Genomic DNA, 21,870 nt, shown 5'->3' with positions numbered 1-21,870 from the left:
GGAGAAGGAGATGCAGAGCTTAAAGAAAATCAAGGTATTCACCACCCAGCAACCACCAAAGGAGAGAAAAGTCATTGGCACAAGGTGGGTTTACAAAGCCAAACCACTTGCCAATGGCCTCTACCTGTATAAGTCCCGTTTGGTAGCCCAGGGCTTCGCTCAGCGCTACATGGAGGACTACGCCGAGACCTACTCTCCAACCATCCAGGCAGAGAGCGTCAAGGCCGCCCTTGTGACTGCAGCCGCTCTAGGAGAGGAAGTCTACCAATTCAACATCCAGACGGCTTACCTCCACGCCAACTTGGACCGGCAGATCTACGTGAGGGCCCCTCCTGGCTACCAGCAAGAAAGGGAAAATACATGGTTGCTCCACAAAGGGTTATATGGCCTCAAGCAGTCAGGGAAATTATGGTATCACTATCTTAGAAAGAGTTTAGAACGAGTTGGTTTCACTGCATCCCATGCAGATGAATGTGTCTTCACACGCAACTCCAAGGGTACCACAGAACGGGTGTTAGTTTATGTGGACGACCTATTATATGTAGGGCCTGACAAGGAAGGGTGTGATGAATTTGCCAAGGCCCTGGAAGAAAAGTTTACTCTGAAGTCTTTGGGGTGGGTTGAGAAGTACTTGGGTGTGCATATTTTGGCCACTAAGGGGGGGGGGTTCGCTCTATCTCAAAAAGAAAAGATAGAGGAGTTATTGGCCAAATGCAAAATGGCAGAATCTAACCCTACGCATAGTCCAATGCAAAGTGACTTTTACAACCACACTCACAAGGACGGTCCTGAGTTCACAGATAACACGCTTTACAGATCTGTGATTGGCTCCTTGCTATACATCAGCAATTGGAGCAGGCCTGACATAGCTTTAGCTGTGAATCTATTGTCCAGGCACGTGGAACACCCAAAGGAATTCCACTGGACTGCTGTTAAAAGGGTACTTAGATACCTTAGGGGCACGGCTGATGCTCTCCTTGTGCTAGAACCAGAGAAGGGGAAGACTGTCCAATACATTGACATTTTAGGCAGCAAAAATTTATTTCTTGCTCCACGGCCGAGGCTGAATATGCCAGCCTGTCAGACATGGCCAATGATTTGATTTGGTTCAATGATCTGATAACAAGCATCTGGGCATCTCCTCCTCTGCCCATCCAAATTCTAGAGAACAACACGGCCGCGATTGCAATCTCGGGGGCACATGCGGTGGGATCTAGGTCTCGCCACATAGACATACGCTATAAAAATGTCAGGCAGCTTGCCAAATAGGGTTTCATACATGTTGAACATTTCAGTTACAAGGAATTATAAAATGAGATCCAAATCAGGATTGATACATGGAGATCTCATTGAAAAGAAAATCCCAAACTCTCAACATTAGGCTGGGTTCAAGGATACTGAGAGCTTCCATGCAGATAAAGCACAAGCAGCACTCGAGTTAAGGGTCGCCAACCTAGAATGGCACCAAACCCCATAACTCTGGGTGACCTTCCCTAGCAGCCTCTGGAGGCAAGAGACCCCATTGAAGGACAGCAGAAGTCACTTTCCTGGCTGTTGAACTATCTCAATCCAGCATGACTTTCTGGACATGTCCTAACAGGAAGGACTACTACAGAACACTGCCCCAAGGGGTCTATCTGTGATTTTTCTCTAACATACTTTTTTCCAGCCACCCCTCCTTACATGGAAGAAGTTCAGGGTCCCAAGAGCAGAAGCTCCTTCTCACCACAATCATCATTATCCCTGTCTCTGAGACCTCTTCTCCTGTGTCTCCAGTGACTGCCTTTGATGTAAACATCAGACTGAAACAACATGGAAAGGATCTTGCATTAGACAAGGATAAATATCACAGGTTTTGCTTTTTGTGGCTCACATTACAAGACAGTCAGGAGTTGTTCCCTTGAATATATTTTTTCTCTCTTTCAGGTGAATCAGGAAAGCCACTCGATATTCCACCCTGTCAGAGCGCTTTGAATTCTAATTCTTTTTTTAGAAAGAGGAAGGACATTGATTCCACCCCATGAATTATGGATCTTCTGCTTCTGCTTCTGATGCTGCTTGTGTCCCAGCCAATCTGTGGGAAGCTGAGGATGAAGTGCCCGCTGAATTTGGACCACCAGGATGGAGAAAAGCCATGGAGCTACTATAGGCCAGGAGATCTTCTCATTGGTATAGTCATCTCTCCATCAAAAATAGCACCTGCAACATTACCTTTCAACAAGATTCCTTCTAGTCAGATTCGGCTGTAAGTCATGCGATGGAGTTTCATTCCCTCCATATGCATTTCTTTCTTTTTCTTCTTCTTCTTTTACTTGCTCTTATATTGCATTTCAATATAATTTTTAAAATCATTTTGACTAACAAAGCCTCTCACTTTTCCCTTATTTTCTGAGAGTAGAAACGTGAAGCAAATGAAACCTGAAAGAAGTTCACATTATTTTCCTCTCTCTGTTCAATTTTAAATTCATGACTGGAATACTGACTTTTCTTCAAAGTAATGATTGAAATGTTCTAATTTCCTCTGCCCAACCATTCCTATATGTTTTATAACTGATTAATATGCAATGTCTGATTTTTAAAGGAATAGAAGAAAAATAATTGTATGTTTCTGATTTGTTAAACCTTTTTGAGGACTATCTCCATCTTCAACACTAACATTATTAAAGTTTGATGGGTGACTATCATTTGCCTCTGGTTTTGGATCACTATTAGATAATGTTTCAGCTAGTTTGTGGAGAAAAAAGATGACTAGACGGAGAAAAAGTATTTTTGTTGTTGTTGCTGTTGATGATGATAATATTAACATGATCATGGTTTTACATTAGTTCATCCTATGGAAAGAAACTCATACTACTCATGATTTTAAATATTGAAGTGCTTAGCAAAATTCCGCGGCTCCTGCACAATCTCACACTTGGCTACAACATCCAGGACAACTATGATAACACCCTCGGCACTTCAGATGCCTTGCTGGACATGCTCTCTACTGGAGAAGCCAATGCTCCCAACTACAGCTGTGGAAAGAAGGACAAGCTTTTGGCTCTTCTTGATGGAGCTATCAGAGACAGGTCAATCCAGATGTCAACATTAGGAGGCACCTACAAAGTCCCACAGGTTTGTGTTTGTCCTTCCCTTTCTGCAATGTTAGTGGAGTGTTGGTGTGTAAGTGATAGATCCAACTGTGTCTTCTCTAGGTAATTCAAGATTATTTTGAATAATAATAATGATCAGTCTATACTTCGAAAGGCACTTTACTCCCTTCCAAAAAATGGTGACAAATTAATAATGCCCATCTTACTGCAAAAGCCTCTTTGTGTGAAACAGCCCATTTCCTCCTCTTTGTTTCAGAAAACCTTTATAAAAAGTACATGCAAGGTTGCAGATTCTCCTAAGGTTTTTTTGTAGGAAGACTGTGCCCACCGCAACATCACTACCATCATCTTGGATGATGCAAGTTTCCTCAGGATCAGGGTGTTTAAGAACTGGTTCTGCTGCAAATAATCTTTTCACCATGGCATTTGTAAGTCTTATAAATAAATATTGGGATATGCAATCTGGAGGAAGCAAGGATCAAAAGAGACCTGTCTTTTCATGACATCATCCCAGTTGCGTAGAGGCTTCTGCTGCACACTTGTGAAGATGAGGAGAGGCTGTGTGTCCAGTCAAAGGATTTGACTGGACAGTTTGCAGTTTACAGAAGAAAATTACATGAAGTACGTGTAGTTTCACAGACAGGATATGGCTATCCCAATCAACATCTACCTTAAGGACAAGACTATGTTTGCTTTGTACGCTTCCTCTTTATTCCCCCCTTTTGAGACTTATCTCAACTTGTGACGATGAGTCTCAACAGAGGTCTTCTTTGGTTTGTAACCTTTCATATTCCCACATTGCCATTACCTGCGCAGTAGCTTTTCTTTCAGCAAGTAAAGCTAAGCTATTGGATATAGTTCTTATAAAAACCTAACCCCAAAAAGCCTCGCAGCTACCTTCGGTTTGCTGGTTCAGCAATGGATAGAATCGCTTGCTTCCTTTCCTGTCCTAGGGCTCTCTGACCATGCTCAATATCATATCCCAAGTGCCTTACTTTCTACTGTACCAACTGTACCTTCTTTTTGGACACCCTATCGGCATAGCCCACTGCAGCCCATAACTCCTGAGTTCAAGCGATCCGCCAGCCTCAGCCTCCAGAATAGCTGGATTACAGGCTTGCGCCACCACGCCCGGCTATTTATGACTGACCTTCCCGCTCCTGTATCTCCCAAAAACGTCATTCTATGGCCCCCTATATTCATAGTTACCAAAGGCTAGGGGGGGCTCCTCTAAGCCCGGTCTCCGTCAATCCCTCCAACTTGTCCCTGCCAATCCAATCCCCTCTATCTCACGTTCACCCTCAATCCTTCCTCTACCTCCTCGGTTCCCTCCGGATCCTCTACCTCTCAAGGGAAATCCAGTCTGTACCTTGCCTATAGACCTTCCTCTTCCAAAACCTGTCCTTCCTCTCCAGCCTCGTCCTCTCTTCGGACATTCCCTAGGCCAATGACCTTCTTCCCTACAATATGCGCACTGGTCTTTCCTTGTAAAGCTACCACCAACAATTCCGTTTTCCTCTGCATTCGTGCTACCCTCTCTCTTTCTCTCTATTAACATACACTTTCCTTGCCACCTCCAACAATTTACTGGTATTCTTTCCCAGAGCTTCTTCCAACCTCTGTAACTTCTTCCTTATATCACCATAACTTTGTGCTATGAATCTCTCATTCAACATTCGTACATTGTCTGAGTGTCTCGGATCTATCTGCGTATATAGCTCATAAGTATCAGCCATTGCAAAAAACCTCTCTGGGCTTTCATCTGCTCCCTGCATTACCAAAGATGGCTTAGACATATTCACAGGGGTTTTTCCTTCCTTCCAAAGTGCCTCTACTGTTAAATTCTGATATTCCCGCAACAACATCCTTTGCGCTGCATCCCTAACGTTCCAATCTGGATCCTGCTCCGGTGCCCTTGTCTGTAACATTGCCTGTATATTCTGCGTGTTAAGGTACCTGTCTATAACACACTTCCTATCCGCAGCTCTCCACTTGTGTTAGTTTGGTTAACTCTTTGGACTTCTCTGACAGATCCGTAACATTGTTTCCAATTGAACAAATCAGTTGCAGTGAAGGGGACATACTAGCAAACAGGTTCCACGTTCGCTTGTCCCATGGCATCAATGACTCTCTGATCAACTTGCCTTAAGGGTGCCATGAGTTCCCCCCTCTTCTATTCCACTCCCCTTGTATATATGGCTACTGGGGATGCCACCCCAGTTTCTTCATCTTCCTCCTCTCTTCTGCCTCCTCCACCCCCTGGACTCGAACCAGAGGGTTCACTAAGACCTGGCCCCTAACCATGTCTTGATTATTTGGCTATATTGCCATTTGGTGGCTTTCAGAGAAGGGACCCTGTATTGGGCATGATTGAAATATGTATCAAATCCCTTAAACATGCGCTCCAACAGAGTGCTTGCCACACTATTACCTTCACCTATCTCACCACTCTCACTCACAGAGAACCCCCCCTCATCCTTGGGAGCCATAGGCTACTTTCTTCTCTGCTTCTTTCTTACTGCTGGCTGCACTCCACTTGGTGTTGCAGCAGCTGCTGCCACTAATGGTTAAGGTAGCAGGAGTGGATGTGGCACATACAGAGGGGGTCTAAGAATCACCTCCTCCTCCTCAACCAATACCTCTTTCTTCACATCATATTTCAGATATTTTCACGTCCTTAAATCTTTTTGACACATCCTCCAACTTCTTTCCTTTAGATCTGGCAACACAGAGTCAAACCATCTCAGCCTGACATTGTAATAGCTCTTCTGCCTTCTCTTCTACTACATTACACCACTGATCTATATACTGATATTGATTGGGGTAGTTTTCCTCATTTGCTGCTATCATGGCTCTGAGGTCATTGATGAGCTGGTTTTGGAATGTACCCTCTTGCGGCCACCCAACCCCCATATGTGACCACTGCTTTTCACATAGAAACCTCAGTCTCTCTTTCGGCACCTTAGGATAGGGGCCTTTATACTGCGTATGATTAAAATAATCATCAAAACCTTTAAATCTGCATTCCAGCTGTGTGCTGGGAACATTGCTTCTCCCCCCCCATTCTAAGAACACTGCCACTGACCTACGGTGCTGGACGTTCCAACGGTCACTGATAGGAACTGGAATGGCTTAACCTCCCACACAGTCTGACATGGACTACTTTAGGATCGCCATCCCGAGTCCAGGAGGGTGATCATTCCCCCTTCTCCTATCTTCAGGTGAGATAGATACTTTACAACTTTAATACATACACAGCTTAACAAAGACTACTTTAGGATCGCTGTCCTGAGTCCAGAAGGGTGATCAGTCCCCCTCTTCTATCTTCAAATGAGATCGGTAATTTCCCCCCTTAACACATACTTGCCTGAGGCATCTTCACACTTCGTCCTCTCCCGTTCCTGGCCAGGATTCGCGTTCAGACCTCCTTTCCTTCCCTCAAGGGATCTTGGACTTGCCGTCAGCACTGTCGGCCCTGCAGAGGTGTCACTGCTGTCTCCCAGAGGTGCTTTCCCCTGTGGCGCCTGGAGAATGATTCAGGAGTGGCCTCTCATCGGGTCCGAGGGGTCGGGCTGCCCTCAGCAAAACATCGCCTCACTATGGAGTCCCTTCGTGGTTGCCATGAAACTGATGTAGAAAGAAGAGACTCACGCAAGCTCTTCAGAAAAGGAAAGGTTTATTGTGCAGGTTCAGAAGGCTTAAACAAAGCAAAGGGTCTGAACCCCGAAGGGCTCATGAACAGATATATTTATACACCTCTAATTCCTAGTTATACATTGTTATACATTGTTCCTTATAAGGTTACTACCTGCACATTTTTATCAGACAACAGTTTACAGAAGAAAATTACATGAAGCACGTGTAGTTTCACAGACAGGATATGGCTATCCCAATCAACATCTACCTTAAGGAAAAGACAATGTTTGCTTAAACAATGACCTTTGTACACTTCCTCTTTACCCCTAAGGTTTTTTTGTACGAAGACTATGCCCACCGCAGCATCACTACCATCATCTTGGATGATGAAAGTTTCCTCAGGATCAGGGTGTTTAAGAATTGGTTCTGCTGCAAATAATCTTTTCACCATGGCACTTGTAAGTCTTATAAATAAATATTGGGATATGCAATCTGGAGGAAGCAAGGATCAAAAGACACCTGTCTTTTCATGACATCATCCCAGTTGCTTAGAGGCTTCTGCTGCACACTTGTGAAGATGAGGAGAGGCTGTGTGTCCAGTCAAAGGATCTTCTGTACAATAGGAATGTGCAATACTGATTTTTTTACATGGTCTTAGTTAAAATAATGATATCCTTAATCATGAACAAATCTCAGATTTTTAAAAAGAGTCCTACAGGATTACCTTTCCTACTGATGATAAAACATATATGTATTATGAACCTTTAGGGGACACTAACATTAACCAACCATTTTATTAAAAATCTACAAATATGTTAGGCAACGTATCAACTATTTTTTGCCCTAAAATTCTCATGGTCAAATTCATAATAAAAGGTTTGAAGAGCAATATGGCCTCTGGAGAGGAATTTCTGCCAGCTGAACAATTCAAGAAATATCCCGACTGGTGGGACCCTCCATTGACAGATACTTTTATACATATAAATAATATCCGCCAAGCCCATTTGGGTCAAAGATGGCAACTGTAATTCCTATATATATAAAAAGGGACTTAAAGGGACCCTAGCAATTCCAGGCCCATTTCTCTAACAGATGTTGCTGTTGTTGTTAGCTGCAAAGTCGTGTCTGACCCATCACGACCCTATGGACAGCATTCCTCCAGGCCTTCCTGTCCTCTACCACTCTAACAGATATTGTGACTAAAATATATGCAAATGTCCACTTGAAAAGAATTGACAGCAGGTGGATGAAAAGTGTATTCCTTGTAGAAGAACCAGCAGTCTTTAGGCAAATGTGATCCACTATTGAGAATTCTTTTGTCTTGAACCATCTAAGTATAAAAATGTCAGTCAGAGGAGATAATGGTTTGCTGCCTTTATAGCATTTGACACAGTAAACAAAGAAATATTATGGAAGAAATTGCTCTTAAAATGGAGCTCATGCCCTTAAAATGACTGCCCTTAAAATGGAGCTCATGACGTTGTGGGTTCTCCATTAATGGAGATTTTCAAAAAGAGGCTTGATATTCATTTTGTCAGGATCTCTTGCTATGGGCAGGGGATTGGACTAGAAAGCCTCCATGGTCCCTTCCATCCCATTTTTGTTCATTTGTTTGAGGGTGTGTTTGGGGCTCAATGGAGCCATGAGAAGTAAGATTGATATGTATCAAAAGGTAAGACAAAGGTGTTGCCAATATGACATTTGGGTTGCATGTGCTGTTAAGAAGACTTGGCTCCTATTCTCATAATAATTATCTGATTGTGAATGAATCAGTCAAAAGAGCCTTGGTGGAGCAGTGGGCTAATGCCTCCTTAAGTAACACCAGCTGCCTGCAATTAGTGCAGGTTCGCATCCCACCAGGCTCAAGGTTGACTCAGCCTTCCATCCTTCTGAGGTAGGTAAATTGAGGACCCAGATTGTTGGGGGCAATAAGCTGACTTTGTAATAATGCCACTTGGGGGCCCCCTGAAAGCCCTAATAAGCAGGCATATATATAGAATGAAGTCTACTGCTAAGTTTGTAAGCCGCCCTGAGTCTTCGGAGAAGGGCAGGATACAAATGGGATTAAAAAAAAAGTGATGGTCTTTGGAAAATGACAGCATTGCCATATAGGGCTAATAGATAAGGAGGCAACAGAGCAAGTTCACACCTTTCCTTACCTGGGGGAACTTTTCTTTGTGCTTGATCTGGGTTCTCTCAACATCAAAGGAGCTCATTTAGAAGGCACAAGTGAATGCACTGTTAACTTTTTTTAAACAAAATCATAGGTATGCAGCTTCCTTAGACTGAATTATTAAATACAAAATACCAACGTTACTATTATGCACTTATATTGAGCTGAAATTTGGGATTTAATTTATATCACTACTAGAACAAATCTGATCACATCATCTGAGAAGTATCTTGAGGGTGGATAAAAGGACTTCAGTTGCTGCCCTCAGGGCAGAATTGGGAATTTATACAATTTATAAAATTGGAGTCATATAATGATGATTATGATGATGATGTTAATATAAATAATAATAACGTCATCTAGCCCAACACCCTGCTCAGGCAGGAAACCCTAGAGCCCTCTCTGTGAGAAGGTGCACTGTCACCCCAGTCCTAGGCCTTCAGATGGGTTTTACAAAACCTTTTCGGTTAGGCCTCCACTGCCATGTGAAAAAAAAAAGGTTCAATCAATCAATTAATTTCAACTTCTTGGAGGAAAAAAAATTTGGAATTGATTGATTGAACTTTTTAGTCTCACCCAGTCTGCAGTTACCACTGCAGCCATGCCCACCCAATGGCCATGCCCACCCAATGGGCCACCAATCTGGGTAGCATGGCTCCGTTTTGGCCATCAGCCCCGCTGTTTTCCGTAGAGCTGCCAAAAACAGTGACGATCAGCTGTTTGGCGGCTTGGAAACCCGCTCCTCAGGAGAAGAGGAGGGGGTGAGCGCTTAGGCAGGGGTAGAGCTCCCCTAGATTGCCAGAGTTAAACTCTGGAGGTTGAACGGTGTGAGCCCCCCTGAAGCCTGAGTGTGCTCCGGACTCCGGGATGCCTCTGCTCCAAGGCTTTGAAGCAGAGCAGAACGCTGCAACCATCCCTGCCATCGATAGCTAACTGTGGATTACTTGGATGCAGGCAGAGCTGTGCAGGAGAATGCTGTAAAGCAAGTATTTGAACTTTAACTCAGAGTACTTTGTGGAAAAGTTGCAAGCGGTGCGGAAAGTGAAAGTGCTCAATAGAATTAAGTGGTGTTAAAATGGCTTCCAAACCAACTAAAGTTCCTAGAAGTGCTGGTGCCTTGCCAGTTCAGCAGTCTTCATTACAGGCTTTGATGCCTCCTCCTGTGGGACCCGCACAAGCTTTAACAATAAAAGATTTGCAGGATGCTTTGCAAGAGGCTTTGAAAAAACAATCTCAACAAATAGCTGAACTTATTGAGGAGAAGAATACAGAAATAAGAGCAGACATTTTGGTTGCATTTCAAGGGCTTGCTGTTTGCACTGAGCATCTGGATGAGAGAGTGGAAGAGCTTAGCCAAAATAATATGAGATTAGATGCTAAACTGATGGACGCTGAAACTGTGATGGAAAAGATTGATGATGATTTAATAATGGTACAGTACCGCAAAATGGAGTTTGCTGTGAGAATCAGAGCTTGGGAAGAAGATCCTAAGAAAAATTTGAAAAAAGTATTGTCAGAAGCTCTTGAACAGGTTCTGGGGCGTTCAGCAGAAGATATTATGGTGGATATAGATAAAATATTTCGTGTTAACTCCTGGATTGCAAGACAAAGAAAGTTACCTAGAGATGTGGTGGTTTATTTTACGAAGAGAGCAATTAGAAATGAGGTTATTCAAGCCTTTTATAATAACACATTTACAGTTGCAGAGCAAGAAGTTTTAATTCTGAAAGAGATTCCTCCAAGAATTTTAAGGAAAAGGAAAGAATTTGCTTTTTTGGAAGAAGAATTAAGGAAACAGGATATCCAGTTTAGATGGGAGATCCCAGTAGGCATGTTGGTGATGCACGCAGGCACGAGATATCATCTTAACACAGTTTTACAGGCACGAGATTTTTATGCTAATATTTTGAAGGCAGGCTCCCCACCATCCACGGAATTTAAAAGGAGGAATGGTGGAGAGCGTCAGGGAGCGTCAGGGAGAGTATACAAGGAGCTGAAGGAGTTACTCAGTTGAAAGATGGAGAATCCCAGCAAACTACAGGAGTGGATCAGGTTCCAGTACCAATGGAAGAGGTTAGAGATCAAAGAATGACACGGGCTGCAACCAGACGAATGAGACAAGAGCAAGAACAACAGAAAGCCATGACTACATCTCAAAAACCTACTTATAGTGAAGCAGTGGGAGGAGCAAAGCCAAAGAGAGTGCAGGTGATTCTGGAAGAGGCGCTCCAAAAGCTTCAGGTCGCAAAAGATGGTGACAAAGCTTCTAACTTGGAATGTTAATGGATTAAATTCTCCACATAAAAGAAAGTATTTCAATATCTAAAACAATTTAAAAATGATGTTATTTGCTTACAGGAAACACATATTCAAGCAGCTGATCAAAAGTATTTGATAAACTTTAGGCTGGGTACACAGTTTATTGCCTCTGCTCCTGACAAGAAAAATGGAGTTGTTATTTATGTCAAGAATACTTTAACAGCTAGTTTAATTGAAACAGATAAACAAGGAAGATATGTTATAATTGAAGTATTAATAGAAGGCAAGAAAATACTTCTGGTTGGATTATATGCTCCTAACCAACAGCAAGGAGAATTTTATAAATTATTACACAGCAAGATTATTCAGTGGGATTACAAATCTTGTATTCTTATGGGAGACTGGAATGGCGTTTTGGATGTACAAATGGACAAAAGAGGCCTTAGAAGTACGTCAAGTCACGCTAGACTGCCTAAATCATTTTTTGAGATGAAGGATGACTTGGAATTGAGAGATGTTTGGAGAGAAAGGAACTTGCAAGAAAAAGACTTTACTTTTTTCTCTGATAGGCATCAATTTTTATCCAGGATTGATTTTGTATTAATTAGTAATGACTTTTTTTCTAGGATTAAGAAGATTAAGATATGTCCAAGAACTATATCTGATCATAGTCCAGTATGGTTGGAGATAGAAAAAGATAATGGAGACAGATGGTCTTTAGACAGACTAAATGAAAATTTGTTTAGATATCAGGAAAATGTGGAAGAGTGTAAAAAACAGATGAAAGATTTTTTTTAAAATTGATATGCATAAGGGTACTCCTATTGAGATGGTTTGGGATGCAAGTAAAGCATATATGAGAGGAGTATTAATATATTTGAATAATAAACATAGACGTAAATTGGAATTTAGGCAGAAAGAATTAGAGGAGGAAATTAAGAGAAAAGAAAAGGCTTTAATTTTGAATCCATCTGATGGGAAGATTAAAGAGGTAATTACTTTACTAAGAGGTCAGTTTGATATGTTGATGGCAGATCAAGTGGCAACTAACTTACGGTATGCTAGACATAACACTTTTTGTAATGCTAATAAACCAGGTAGGTGGTTAGCTTACTTGTTAAGGAAGAAACAAAGGGTATGTAATATAGATAAAATAGAGTACAAGGGTAAAGTGGTGTATCAGCAGAATCTTATTAAAAAGGCTTTTGTTGATTTTTATTCTAAGTTGTATGTTAGAGATAAGATTCGAGATACAGATATAGATAGATACTTGCAGGAAGCTAACATTTCTGTTCTTACACAAGAACAAAGGGAAGGGATGAATCAATTGATAAATGATGAAGAAATTTTTTTAGCAATTAAGCAATTAAAGGTGGTTAAAGCACCGGGAATTGATTGAACTTTCTAGTCTCACCCAGTCTGCAGTTACCACCACAGCCCTGCCCACCCAATGGCCATGCCCACCCAATGGGCCACACCAACCCAATGAGCCACACCCACCCAGCATCTGACAAAACATAAGTGGGTTTTGGGTTGTGTTTTGGGCACTCAGTCTCTAAAAGGTTCACCATCACTGCCCTATACCATTTCAGAGAAATGGCTGTCCAGTCTCTTCTGAAAAACTTCCAATGTTGGAGTATTCACAGCTTATGGAGACAGGTTGTTCCATGATTAATTGTTCTAACTCTCAGGAAATTTTTCCTTATTTCTAGGTTGCTTCTGTCTTTTGCTAGATTCCATCTGTTGCTTCTTATCCTGCCTGCAGGTGCTTTGGAGAATAGCTTGATTCCCTCTTCTGTTTGGCAGCCTCTGAGATATTTAAACACTGCTATCATGTCACCTCTCGTCCTTCTCTTCATTAAACTAATAAGAGTCTTCAAACGCTAGTAGAAGAAAGAAATTTCATTTAAAACATTCTGTCAGAACCCATATTCTAACGGGGCTCTTTTCTTTCTTTAACTCAAACTGTGTTCTCTCTATACTTCTGGGTTCTGCCATGTTCCTGGATGGGACGGGGGAAAAGCACTGTGGGTTATTGCTTTATTTTCCTCTATTGTTACACTGTAATACTTTGCTCTTTCTGCATACTTCATCTGTGAACTATCTCTCCCATTGATGTCAGCTAGAAAAGGGGGGAGGAGAAAGGAATGCACCTCCGGCAACTGGTTTATCTCCGCATTCGGAAGGGAAGGTGTGAAGAGCCAACAAAACATCACTGCTAACCTGAGACAGCCCGGCGTAATCTACTCTTTCCCACAATGGACTTTAACACCTGGGGATTGGCCTATTTGAACTGACCGGATGTACTATGGGGTGGGGTTTGCTTGGGACACTTTTAACCTATTGATCTGAGTGGGAAACCCTCAGATCCTGTCTATTATGCCTGCTATCAGCTTCTCCTAATAAAAGTTCTTTTTGGAAGAAACTGCTTCTACGAGTTATGCTTTCTTAGGATGAGGTTTTGAAGTGGGCCCTGATACATTCTTGATTTTATATTAGGAATTATCATCTCCCTGTCTTTTTTGCCACTTAAGAAAACCAAAAAAAATGCTGCACAAAGAATCCAAGATGTTCAAAATAGAGAAAAGTAGGGCCATCCTCAGAAAGGTTGGCACACTGAAAGGCATCAACTGCTACAAATGTACCTTCCAAATATTAAGTTAAATCTTCCAAAGTCCTTACAATGAATATATTTGTATTTCTGGAGCTCCAGAAAGAGAAGATGTAACAGATCTATTATTTTGAATGACAATTATTTAAGAAAGAGGGAGATCAATATCTTGGATTGCACTTTAGAGAAGCAATCTATTGGGATTCCAATATTTGAAAAAATGTATTTCCTTTGCGCTCAGAATTCAAAAATTATATATAATAAAGCCCTATTTGGAAGGAAATTGTGGTCTGATTGTGGTAAATTCTGAGGTTATAAAGAAATACCATTTTCATTCTTTATGCTTATTCTATTTTACCTTTTTTCTAAATTCTGTTTTTCAATGCAATCTTGTTAAATTTTCTGTATATTATATTCTGTATCGTGATATGGCCTAATGACTAATCAACAGGAAATGTTCTAATATGTGCATGAGGAAAAAGTTGGATTAATTAAAAGTTAAAAATTGGGACTTGGTAGGATGCCAAATATAACACAGAATTCTTAATTGTTTTTTCAGGTCAGTGGCAGAATTGCTTCAGAGGCTCTGAGTGATAAAATTCAATTCCCTTTTTTCCATCCGATGCTCCCCAAAGAAGGGATCCAGTACCCAGGAATTGTCCAAATTCTCCTCCATTTTGGATGGAGCCTGATTGGTCTCTTTGCTCCAGACACAGAGAAGGGAGAGAATTTCATGAGGACTTTTACTCCTATGCTTGTCAAGAATAGAATTTGTGTTGTTATATCACAACTAATCTCAATGACTGGACATACCCCATTCCTCAGGGATGCCCTCTCTAAGTGGAGACAAGTCAACGTCTTTGTTCACTTCATAGAATTTGATTCCCTTTGGGACAGAATTCTTCCCTTCCATTCAGCACTTGAAGGTTTGCCAGGACCCATTGAAGGGAAAGTCTGGATCATGACAGCAGTTGGAGGTTTTTCAATGAAAAAGGATTGGCGTCTCAAGCACGTCCATAGTATTTGGATCTTTCCCATTCAGGTGAAAAAGAGTTGGAAAAATGATAATGCCTATAAATCACCTTTTTTTGTGGAACCTGAATTTGAAGCTGAGCTTTTTCACTGTTCTGTTTCAAAACACACCATTTCTGTCAAAGGCCGGAGAAGATGCACCCAGAAAGCACCAGTGGAGACCCAAGAGAAAAAGAATAGGATAAAGATCCCAAATCCAGCCATTATTTATAGCATCATTAAGATTCTGGTCCACGTCTTAAATGCTGCATCCAAACCCCAGGGGAGAAGAAAGAAGGGTGAAGAAAGGTTGGGGGCTCAAAGGCTGCAGCCGTGGAAGGTATGGGGTCCCAACAAGGATCCATCAAACTAAATTCCTTCTCAGGGTCTTTTGTACTGTCTGGACTTGGTGGTTTAAGATCTTAAGCTTCTGTACAACATCTCCTACTTATTAGAAGAGTGCTGCATTCTTCCTTCAACAACCAAGACCTTTTTTATATTAAAAAAAAGTTCCCAGACTTTTTCTAGTTTTAAGTTCCTGTAAACTAGGACAAGAAACAATGGCTGGAAACAGATAAAAGAGAGAAGCAACCTGGAATTAAGGAGAAACTTCCTAACAGTGAGGACAATTAACCAGTGGCGCAGCTTGGCTTCAGAAGTCATGGGCGCTCCATTACTGGAGATTTCTAAAAAGAGACTAGACAGTCACTTGTCTGAGATGGTATAGATTCCCCTGCTTGAGTGGCGGGCTTCACTAGAAGACCTCCATGATCCCTTCTAATTCTATTCTATTCTATTCTATTCTATTCTATTCTATTCTATTCTATTCTATTCTATTCTATTCTATTCTATTCTATTCTATTCTATTCTATTCTATTCTATTCTATTCTATTCCAACATGATTCTTCTGCCTCAAGTCTTAAAGCAGCTCCTTTGATCTCTTCCTCCCTTCTTTGTCCATGACTACAGCTGGTGAAAGTTTTGTGCAGTGTCTTCTCCAAGTGTGGTTCCTGCAAGAGGACCTGGTATCATTCCACTGCATCATTAATGATATTATCGACAAATTAATAATACGGTTATTATCGTAACATTAAAATATTACTACTACTTTATTATAATCAGTAACCATTCTATGCATAGAATAATGTGAGAAAAACTACAAATAAAATATTAATACAGATTATAGCTGCCATTCATTACATTCACACAATTGTGAATCAAGTCCTGGATGCTAACAATTAGTTAGTTTCCTATTGAATTTTACTGATGCACCTCTCTCTAACAGAAAAACATATTTTTTATTTTCTGGAAGCTGAAAGGCCCTGCCTCAGTTGAATCTCTCAGGAAAGCAGAACTCTTGAAATTAGCATCATATCAAAAGGAACTTTTATTGAGAGTCAGTGACAGCAAGAGAAGGCAGGCAGAATCTGACATTCCCAGGTAAAATTGTTAGGCTAAACCCCATTGTTTGGAAACTTTGGTAAGATGTTCCCGGGCATTTCTTCCTTGGTGTGGTGAGGCAGATGATCTCTGGCAGCAGAACCAAGTCAACAAAGCAAAGCTAAACACATGACAGGAGACCTCCAAAGGTCCCCCCTTCCATCAGGATGGCAGCATCCTGACAGGGACCTATAGGGACCTGAGAGAAGTTGGGAATTTTTAAAGGAGACCAAAATAACTTTGTTTAAGTGTTATTATAATTTTTGCATCACAAAATCAAAATTTATCTACTTCCTTTATTAAAGAAAATATAGAAAAAACAATGACCAAGGTGTAATTGTTTTTCATAACTCCCCAGTTTCATCAGTAATATTAATATTTATTTGAGTACAATTTTTGAGACAGTTGTATCCACTTAATTATCTCATACTATCCAGCACTCAATAGAATAGATCCCCTGTTAAGTTCGGAGCTGTCCAGCACAGCGCCTCCTGTAGTTAACCTGTATGTCAGTCGCATACATTACACCCCTTCCCCCATAAGAACAGACATGCCATCCACTTGTGTTCCCCCCCCTAACCTATAATGAATAACTATTATTGACTCTATGTTCCCCTCATGACCGTACATAATCTGAGAGGTAGCTCGGGGGTCTGTGTTCCCGGACTGACCGCCTCAGTGTTTCCCCTGAGTCCTGTGTAGTGTTGTTTCCATGTCTGAGTTGTCTATGTGCCTGGGAATTCCCCTGATCCTTCTGTTGTTGTGTCTGTGTGTGCCTTATTGTTCACTGATCAGTGTCCCCACTGCCAGCTTCTGTATCTGATTGGTCCGGATTATCTGTATCTGGAGGGTCAGGGTGTTTGAGATCTGGGCCCTCCATCTGTGTGGTGTTGTCTGGTGCATTCTCAGGAGCTCTTCTCCTTACTTGGTCTACATTTCGCCTCCATTGACGGTCCCCCTCCACGCTTACTATGAATGATAATGGCCCTGTTCTATGAATCACTTCTCCTGGCACCCACACGTGTCCAGACCCATAGTTCCTTGCCCAGACCAGGTCTTCGATGTTGAATTCTCTGTGGGGCTTGGGTTGCTCTGTTTCAGCTGCTACCCTGTTGGGGTGAAGTCTGTCTACTTTTGTGATGAGTCTTCTGCCCCAACGCAGTTCCGCTGGACGTGTTCCTGTGGATGTGCAGGGTGTGGTGTGTTGATGAATTGTGCTAACCTCTGTCTCCAGTCCCCATGTATGATGCATTTCAGAGAATCTTTGGTTGTGCACATCATGCGTTCTGCCATCCTGTTAGATGCTGGATGGAACGGGGCAGCCGTGCCGTGTCTAATCCCGTTGGTCTTTGCAAACATCTGGAACTCCGTAGATGTGAATTGAGGACCGTTATCAGAGACTAACATGTCAGGGAGTATGGCAAAGAGTTCCCTGAGCACTTGGATTGTCCTTCCCGTGGTCATGCTACTTACTGACACCACCTCCAACCACTTAGAATGGCTGTCCACTACTACTAAGAATGTCTGTCCCTGAAATGGTCCCGCATAGTCAATATGGACTCGGGACCAAGGAGTGTGTGTAATTTCCCACTTGTGGACTGGTGCCTGCGGCTGTTCAGGCCGAGACCTCTGGCAGGTGTAACAACCAGCTACCTGTTCCTCTATTGCCTTGTCCAGACCCGGCAACCACAGGTAGCTCCTGGATAGGGCCTTCATTCGCACAATTCTGGGGTGCCCCTCATGGAGTGAATGTATGACCCTATTCCTCAACTTCTCTGGAATTATGACCCGGCACCCACACAGCAAACAACCTTTGTAGGCAGACAGTTCATGTCACCTGTTAAAGAATGCTTGGACCTCCTGGCCTGGTGATTTACCTTGCCACCCTGTGCTCACCCATGACAGTACCCTGCTCAGAAGTTTGTTAGCCAGCGTTGCTGCTGCAATGTCCTTTGCATTGATGGGGCACTCAGGAAGATCCTGCAGTGACAATATTTGATGTGTGGGAGCTGGATCAGGTTCAGTACTTGCTATAGGTAGTCTGCTTAATCCGTCAGCGTGGCCCATCTTCTTGCCTGGCTTGTGTACTAGCTTGCAAGCATAAGCCGACAGGAAGATGGACCACCTGAGCATCCTGGGAGACAGGATCTGTGGGGTCTGTTTGTCTGTGGTGAAGAGACCTAATAGGGGTTTATGGTCAGTGAATATGATGAATTCTCTACCATACAGATAGTCATGGAACTTCTTGACTCCTGCGACTATTGCCAGGGCCTCTTTTTGTCTATCTGTGTGTAATTCTGTTCTGCCACTGACAATGTCCTGGAGTAATATGCAATGGGAGCTTGCTTCCCATTGTCTTCTAAATGGCTTAGGACTGCCCCCACCCCATCACAAGCAATACAGATTGGCTTGGACTCTATGAAGTGAGTGATTGTGGCATTACTTGCTAAGAGATCCTTTAACGCCCTGAAACTCTTGTCATGCATGTTTGTCCACTTCCATGTAGTGTTCTTGTCCAGAAGCCTAGGCAAAGGCTCTGCTATAGATGTTTTGTGGGGTAAGAAGGCGTGGTAGAAATTTAATAGCCCCAAGAAAGTTTGGAGTTCTTCCTTATTCTTTGGTGTGGGAGCTCCTTTAATTGCTGCCACCTTGGATGCTGCAGGGTGGATACCCTGAGCATCTATCCTGAACCCCAGGAATTCAGTGTCTGTTACCCCAATGCTGCATTTGTCTCTTTTAAGTTTGAGACCTGCAGCCCTAAATCTTTCAAGCACAGCGTGTAAATGCTCAGCCAATACCTCCTCGTTTTTTCCTGCAATCAGGATATCATCAAAGGGGCATACTCCTGGAATGCCCTTGAGCGTTCGCTCGATGATCTCCTGAAAGATGCCTGGAGCTACGCTAACTCCAAATTGCAACCGGTCTACCCGAAACACCCCCTTGTGGGTAACAATCATCTGTGCATCCACGGTCTCTTTGCTGACTGGCAGCTGCTGATACGCTTGTGCCAGATCGAGTTTTGCAAAGATTTTGCCACCCTGAAGCGACGCGAGGATTCTACTGACCATTGGGACTGGGTAAGCATGCTGATTTGAGCCTCTATTTATAGTACATTTATAGTCTGTGCAGAACCTCACCTTGCCATTTGCCTTGAGTGGGGTGACTATAGGAGTCTCCCACTCGGCTCTATCAACTGGCTTCAGGAGCCCTTGCACGACTAATTTGTCCAGCTCCCTCTCTATCTTGTGTTTGAGGGTGAACAGTACCCTCCGGGGTTTGATTTTGATGGGGGTAACATTGGGGTTTAATTTAAACATAATTGGTGGCCCTGTGTACTTCCCTAGAGTCTCATTGAATACGTCTGCAAAAGCATTGCAAACGGATTTGATGTTCTGAGCTTGGGTGGTATGTATTCCTGTTATACAGATGCCCAGGGGCTTGAACCAGTTTAATCCTATGAGGCTAGTCCACTGCCCTTCGACCACTAGGACATCCAGTTGCCCCTGGAATCCCCATACCAAACTGCAAGTGTTGCCTCCCCCTTAATTTTGATAGGCGTTTGCTGAAAATCTGTTAGTGTGAGACTAGATGGCCTCAAGGTAGCCCTCTATTTGCTCCAGCTGCAAATCTGGGTAAATGTCTCATGTGAGATCACTGAGACTGCTGAGCCAGAGTCAAGCTCCGTGTTACAGGGGATGCCCTGGAGCCGCACGTCCAGCCTGATTTTGGGAGTTAGCCAGCGGTTTCCCGTGTTATGGACAGCTTGCCTGCCTTCAAAACAGTTAACCAATGTAATTTGCTGTTGAGCCCCAGTACCTGTCGATTGAGGGTCTTCCACGTCCACGTTGTGAAGGCTGTTGTGGGTACGGTTGCGCCAGATGGCCGTGATGTGACCGGTCTTCCTGCACACTCTGAACTTGGTCGTCTGGAACTTACAGGTAGACCGGGGGTGGTTGCCTCTGCATCCTGCGCATTTCGGCTTGGTGTTGCAGCAAGAGCATCCGGAGCACTTCTTCTCTGGGTTGGCTGCTGTCGACCATTGTCCCTTCTGGTTGTTGTGTCGCACCAGTGGTTGGCCCCGTTTCATCTGGAGTGCATCCACTCTGGTCTGGTTGATGGTGCCGCTGCTTTTCCCGCACATGTTCACCTGGTGTACGGCTGCCCCAGAACTGCTGGTCTGGGACTCTGATTGTTCTGGTTGTTTGGCCAACTCTTATGCCAGAACCTCATCTTGGAACTCCTGCAGCGTCATCTTGGTTCGTGCAAAAAATTTCTGCCGCAGCTTTCGGTCCCGGAGACCGAAGATGAGTCTGTCCCTTAGACGCTCTTCCAGGTTGTTGAACTGGCACAAACGAGCCGCTTGCTGGACCCCAGTGATGAAGTTAGCAGCCAACTCACCGGGCCGCTGATCCTGCTTCTCGAACTGGTATCTCCAGGCCAGCTACGACATCCGCGGGTTAAAATGCTGGTCCAACTTGGACCAGAGATCACTGTAGTCGGCTTCGTCCAGGGATTCTGGGGTGCACAACCCTACTGCTATATCGTAAACATCCGATCCACTCGAGCAGAGTAGGGCTGCCACCTTTAACTCATTGCCCCTGATGCAGTTCATTTTTATGAACAGTTCCACTTGACCCACGTGTGACTCCCATCATTCTGGATGAGTGATGTCGAATGCAGGTATCTGGCCAAATTGTGCCATCGCATCCAATCTTGCTGTTTCTCTGCTCCTGGGTTCCGATCCTGCTTCGAGCATCCGCCGGGTTGACTGGTTGAGCGCGGCTACTTCGGCGGTCGATGCTGGGTAGACTGGTTGAGCGCGGCTGCTTCGGCGGTTGATGCTGGGTAGACTGGTTGAGTGTGGCTGTTTCGACGGTTGACGCTGGGTTGATTGGCAGTTGTTAGCAGATACCAAAACAGGATCCCATCCTTGTCTCCACTTTTACGTTTTGAGCAGTAACACACACACGCGTGATGGCTACAAATGATCTTTATTGGAATGGCAGACTGGAACAAAGCAAACTGGGGAAACAAGGTTACTTGGGTCCTTTTGTACCTTTCCAGGTGGGCGCTAGCCAATGGATTCAAACCTGGTTTTCCCACCAGGCTGTCACCCAATGGGCTTGCAAGGTTTTCCCGCCGAACGTGGCTCCTTGCCGGAGCTGTCCAGCACAGTGCCTCCTGTAGTTGTTAATCAGTATGTCAGTCACATACATTACATCCCCAATCATCACATCATGAAGGATTTTGCTAATTCTTTCCTAAAAACAACTTATACCACCAGCATTCAAATAATCTGTTAAGGAAGTATAACGATGCCAAGTTTCCGACGTATGGGCTTTTCAAGTCCTTTATTAGCCTAATACACTGGCAAATGTTTGCTCAATGGAAGCTGGAATCTGAAATCTCCGCCCCTTGCACAATATATTTAAACACAATTCTCCACCTTTCTAATTTTGCCATTAATCATATTCTCCAATTAATTTAAAGAATCAGTTTCCCTTCTGTGAGAAAACCCTCCAAGGTCTTATCTTCTTAGTTAGAAATGGCCTTGAAAGGTGCAATCCTACTTGTCCCCCCTCCCAACCTTAGACTAAATGTATTAAGGCAATACACAAGTTTAACATATGAAATAGCTACTCCTTCAT

At 43.2% G+C, this 21,870-nt stretch overlaps 1 protein-coding gene across 1 annotated transcript in view; it reads right to left on the bottom strand.

Annotated features, from left to right (window-relative positions):
• Positions 1–20,435: 20,435 nt before the first annotated feature.
• The window catches only part of LOC310633211 (vomeronasal type-2 receptor 26-like), a gene marked incomplete at both ends in the record, with an annotated part of 48,294 nt that continues 46,859 nt past the window's right edge, over positions 20,436–21,870 (bottom strand). Inside the window, one exon of the mRNA XM_083350896.1 lies at positions 20,436–20,663. Within this exon, the coding sequence (XP_083207022.1) occupies positions 20,436–20,663 (228 nt within the window). The remainder of the gene's footprint in view (positions 20,664–21,870) is intronic.

This window comes from Vipera ursinii (assembly GCF_947247035.1).
Source record: "Vipera ursinii genome assembly, chromosome: 2".
In the NCBI taxonomy this organism is placed as follows: Eukaryota; Metazoa; Chordata; class Lepidosauria; order Squamata; family Viperidae; genus Vipera; species Vipera ursinii.
This window is presented reverse-complemented; position numbering and strand designations above follow the sequence as displayed.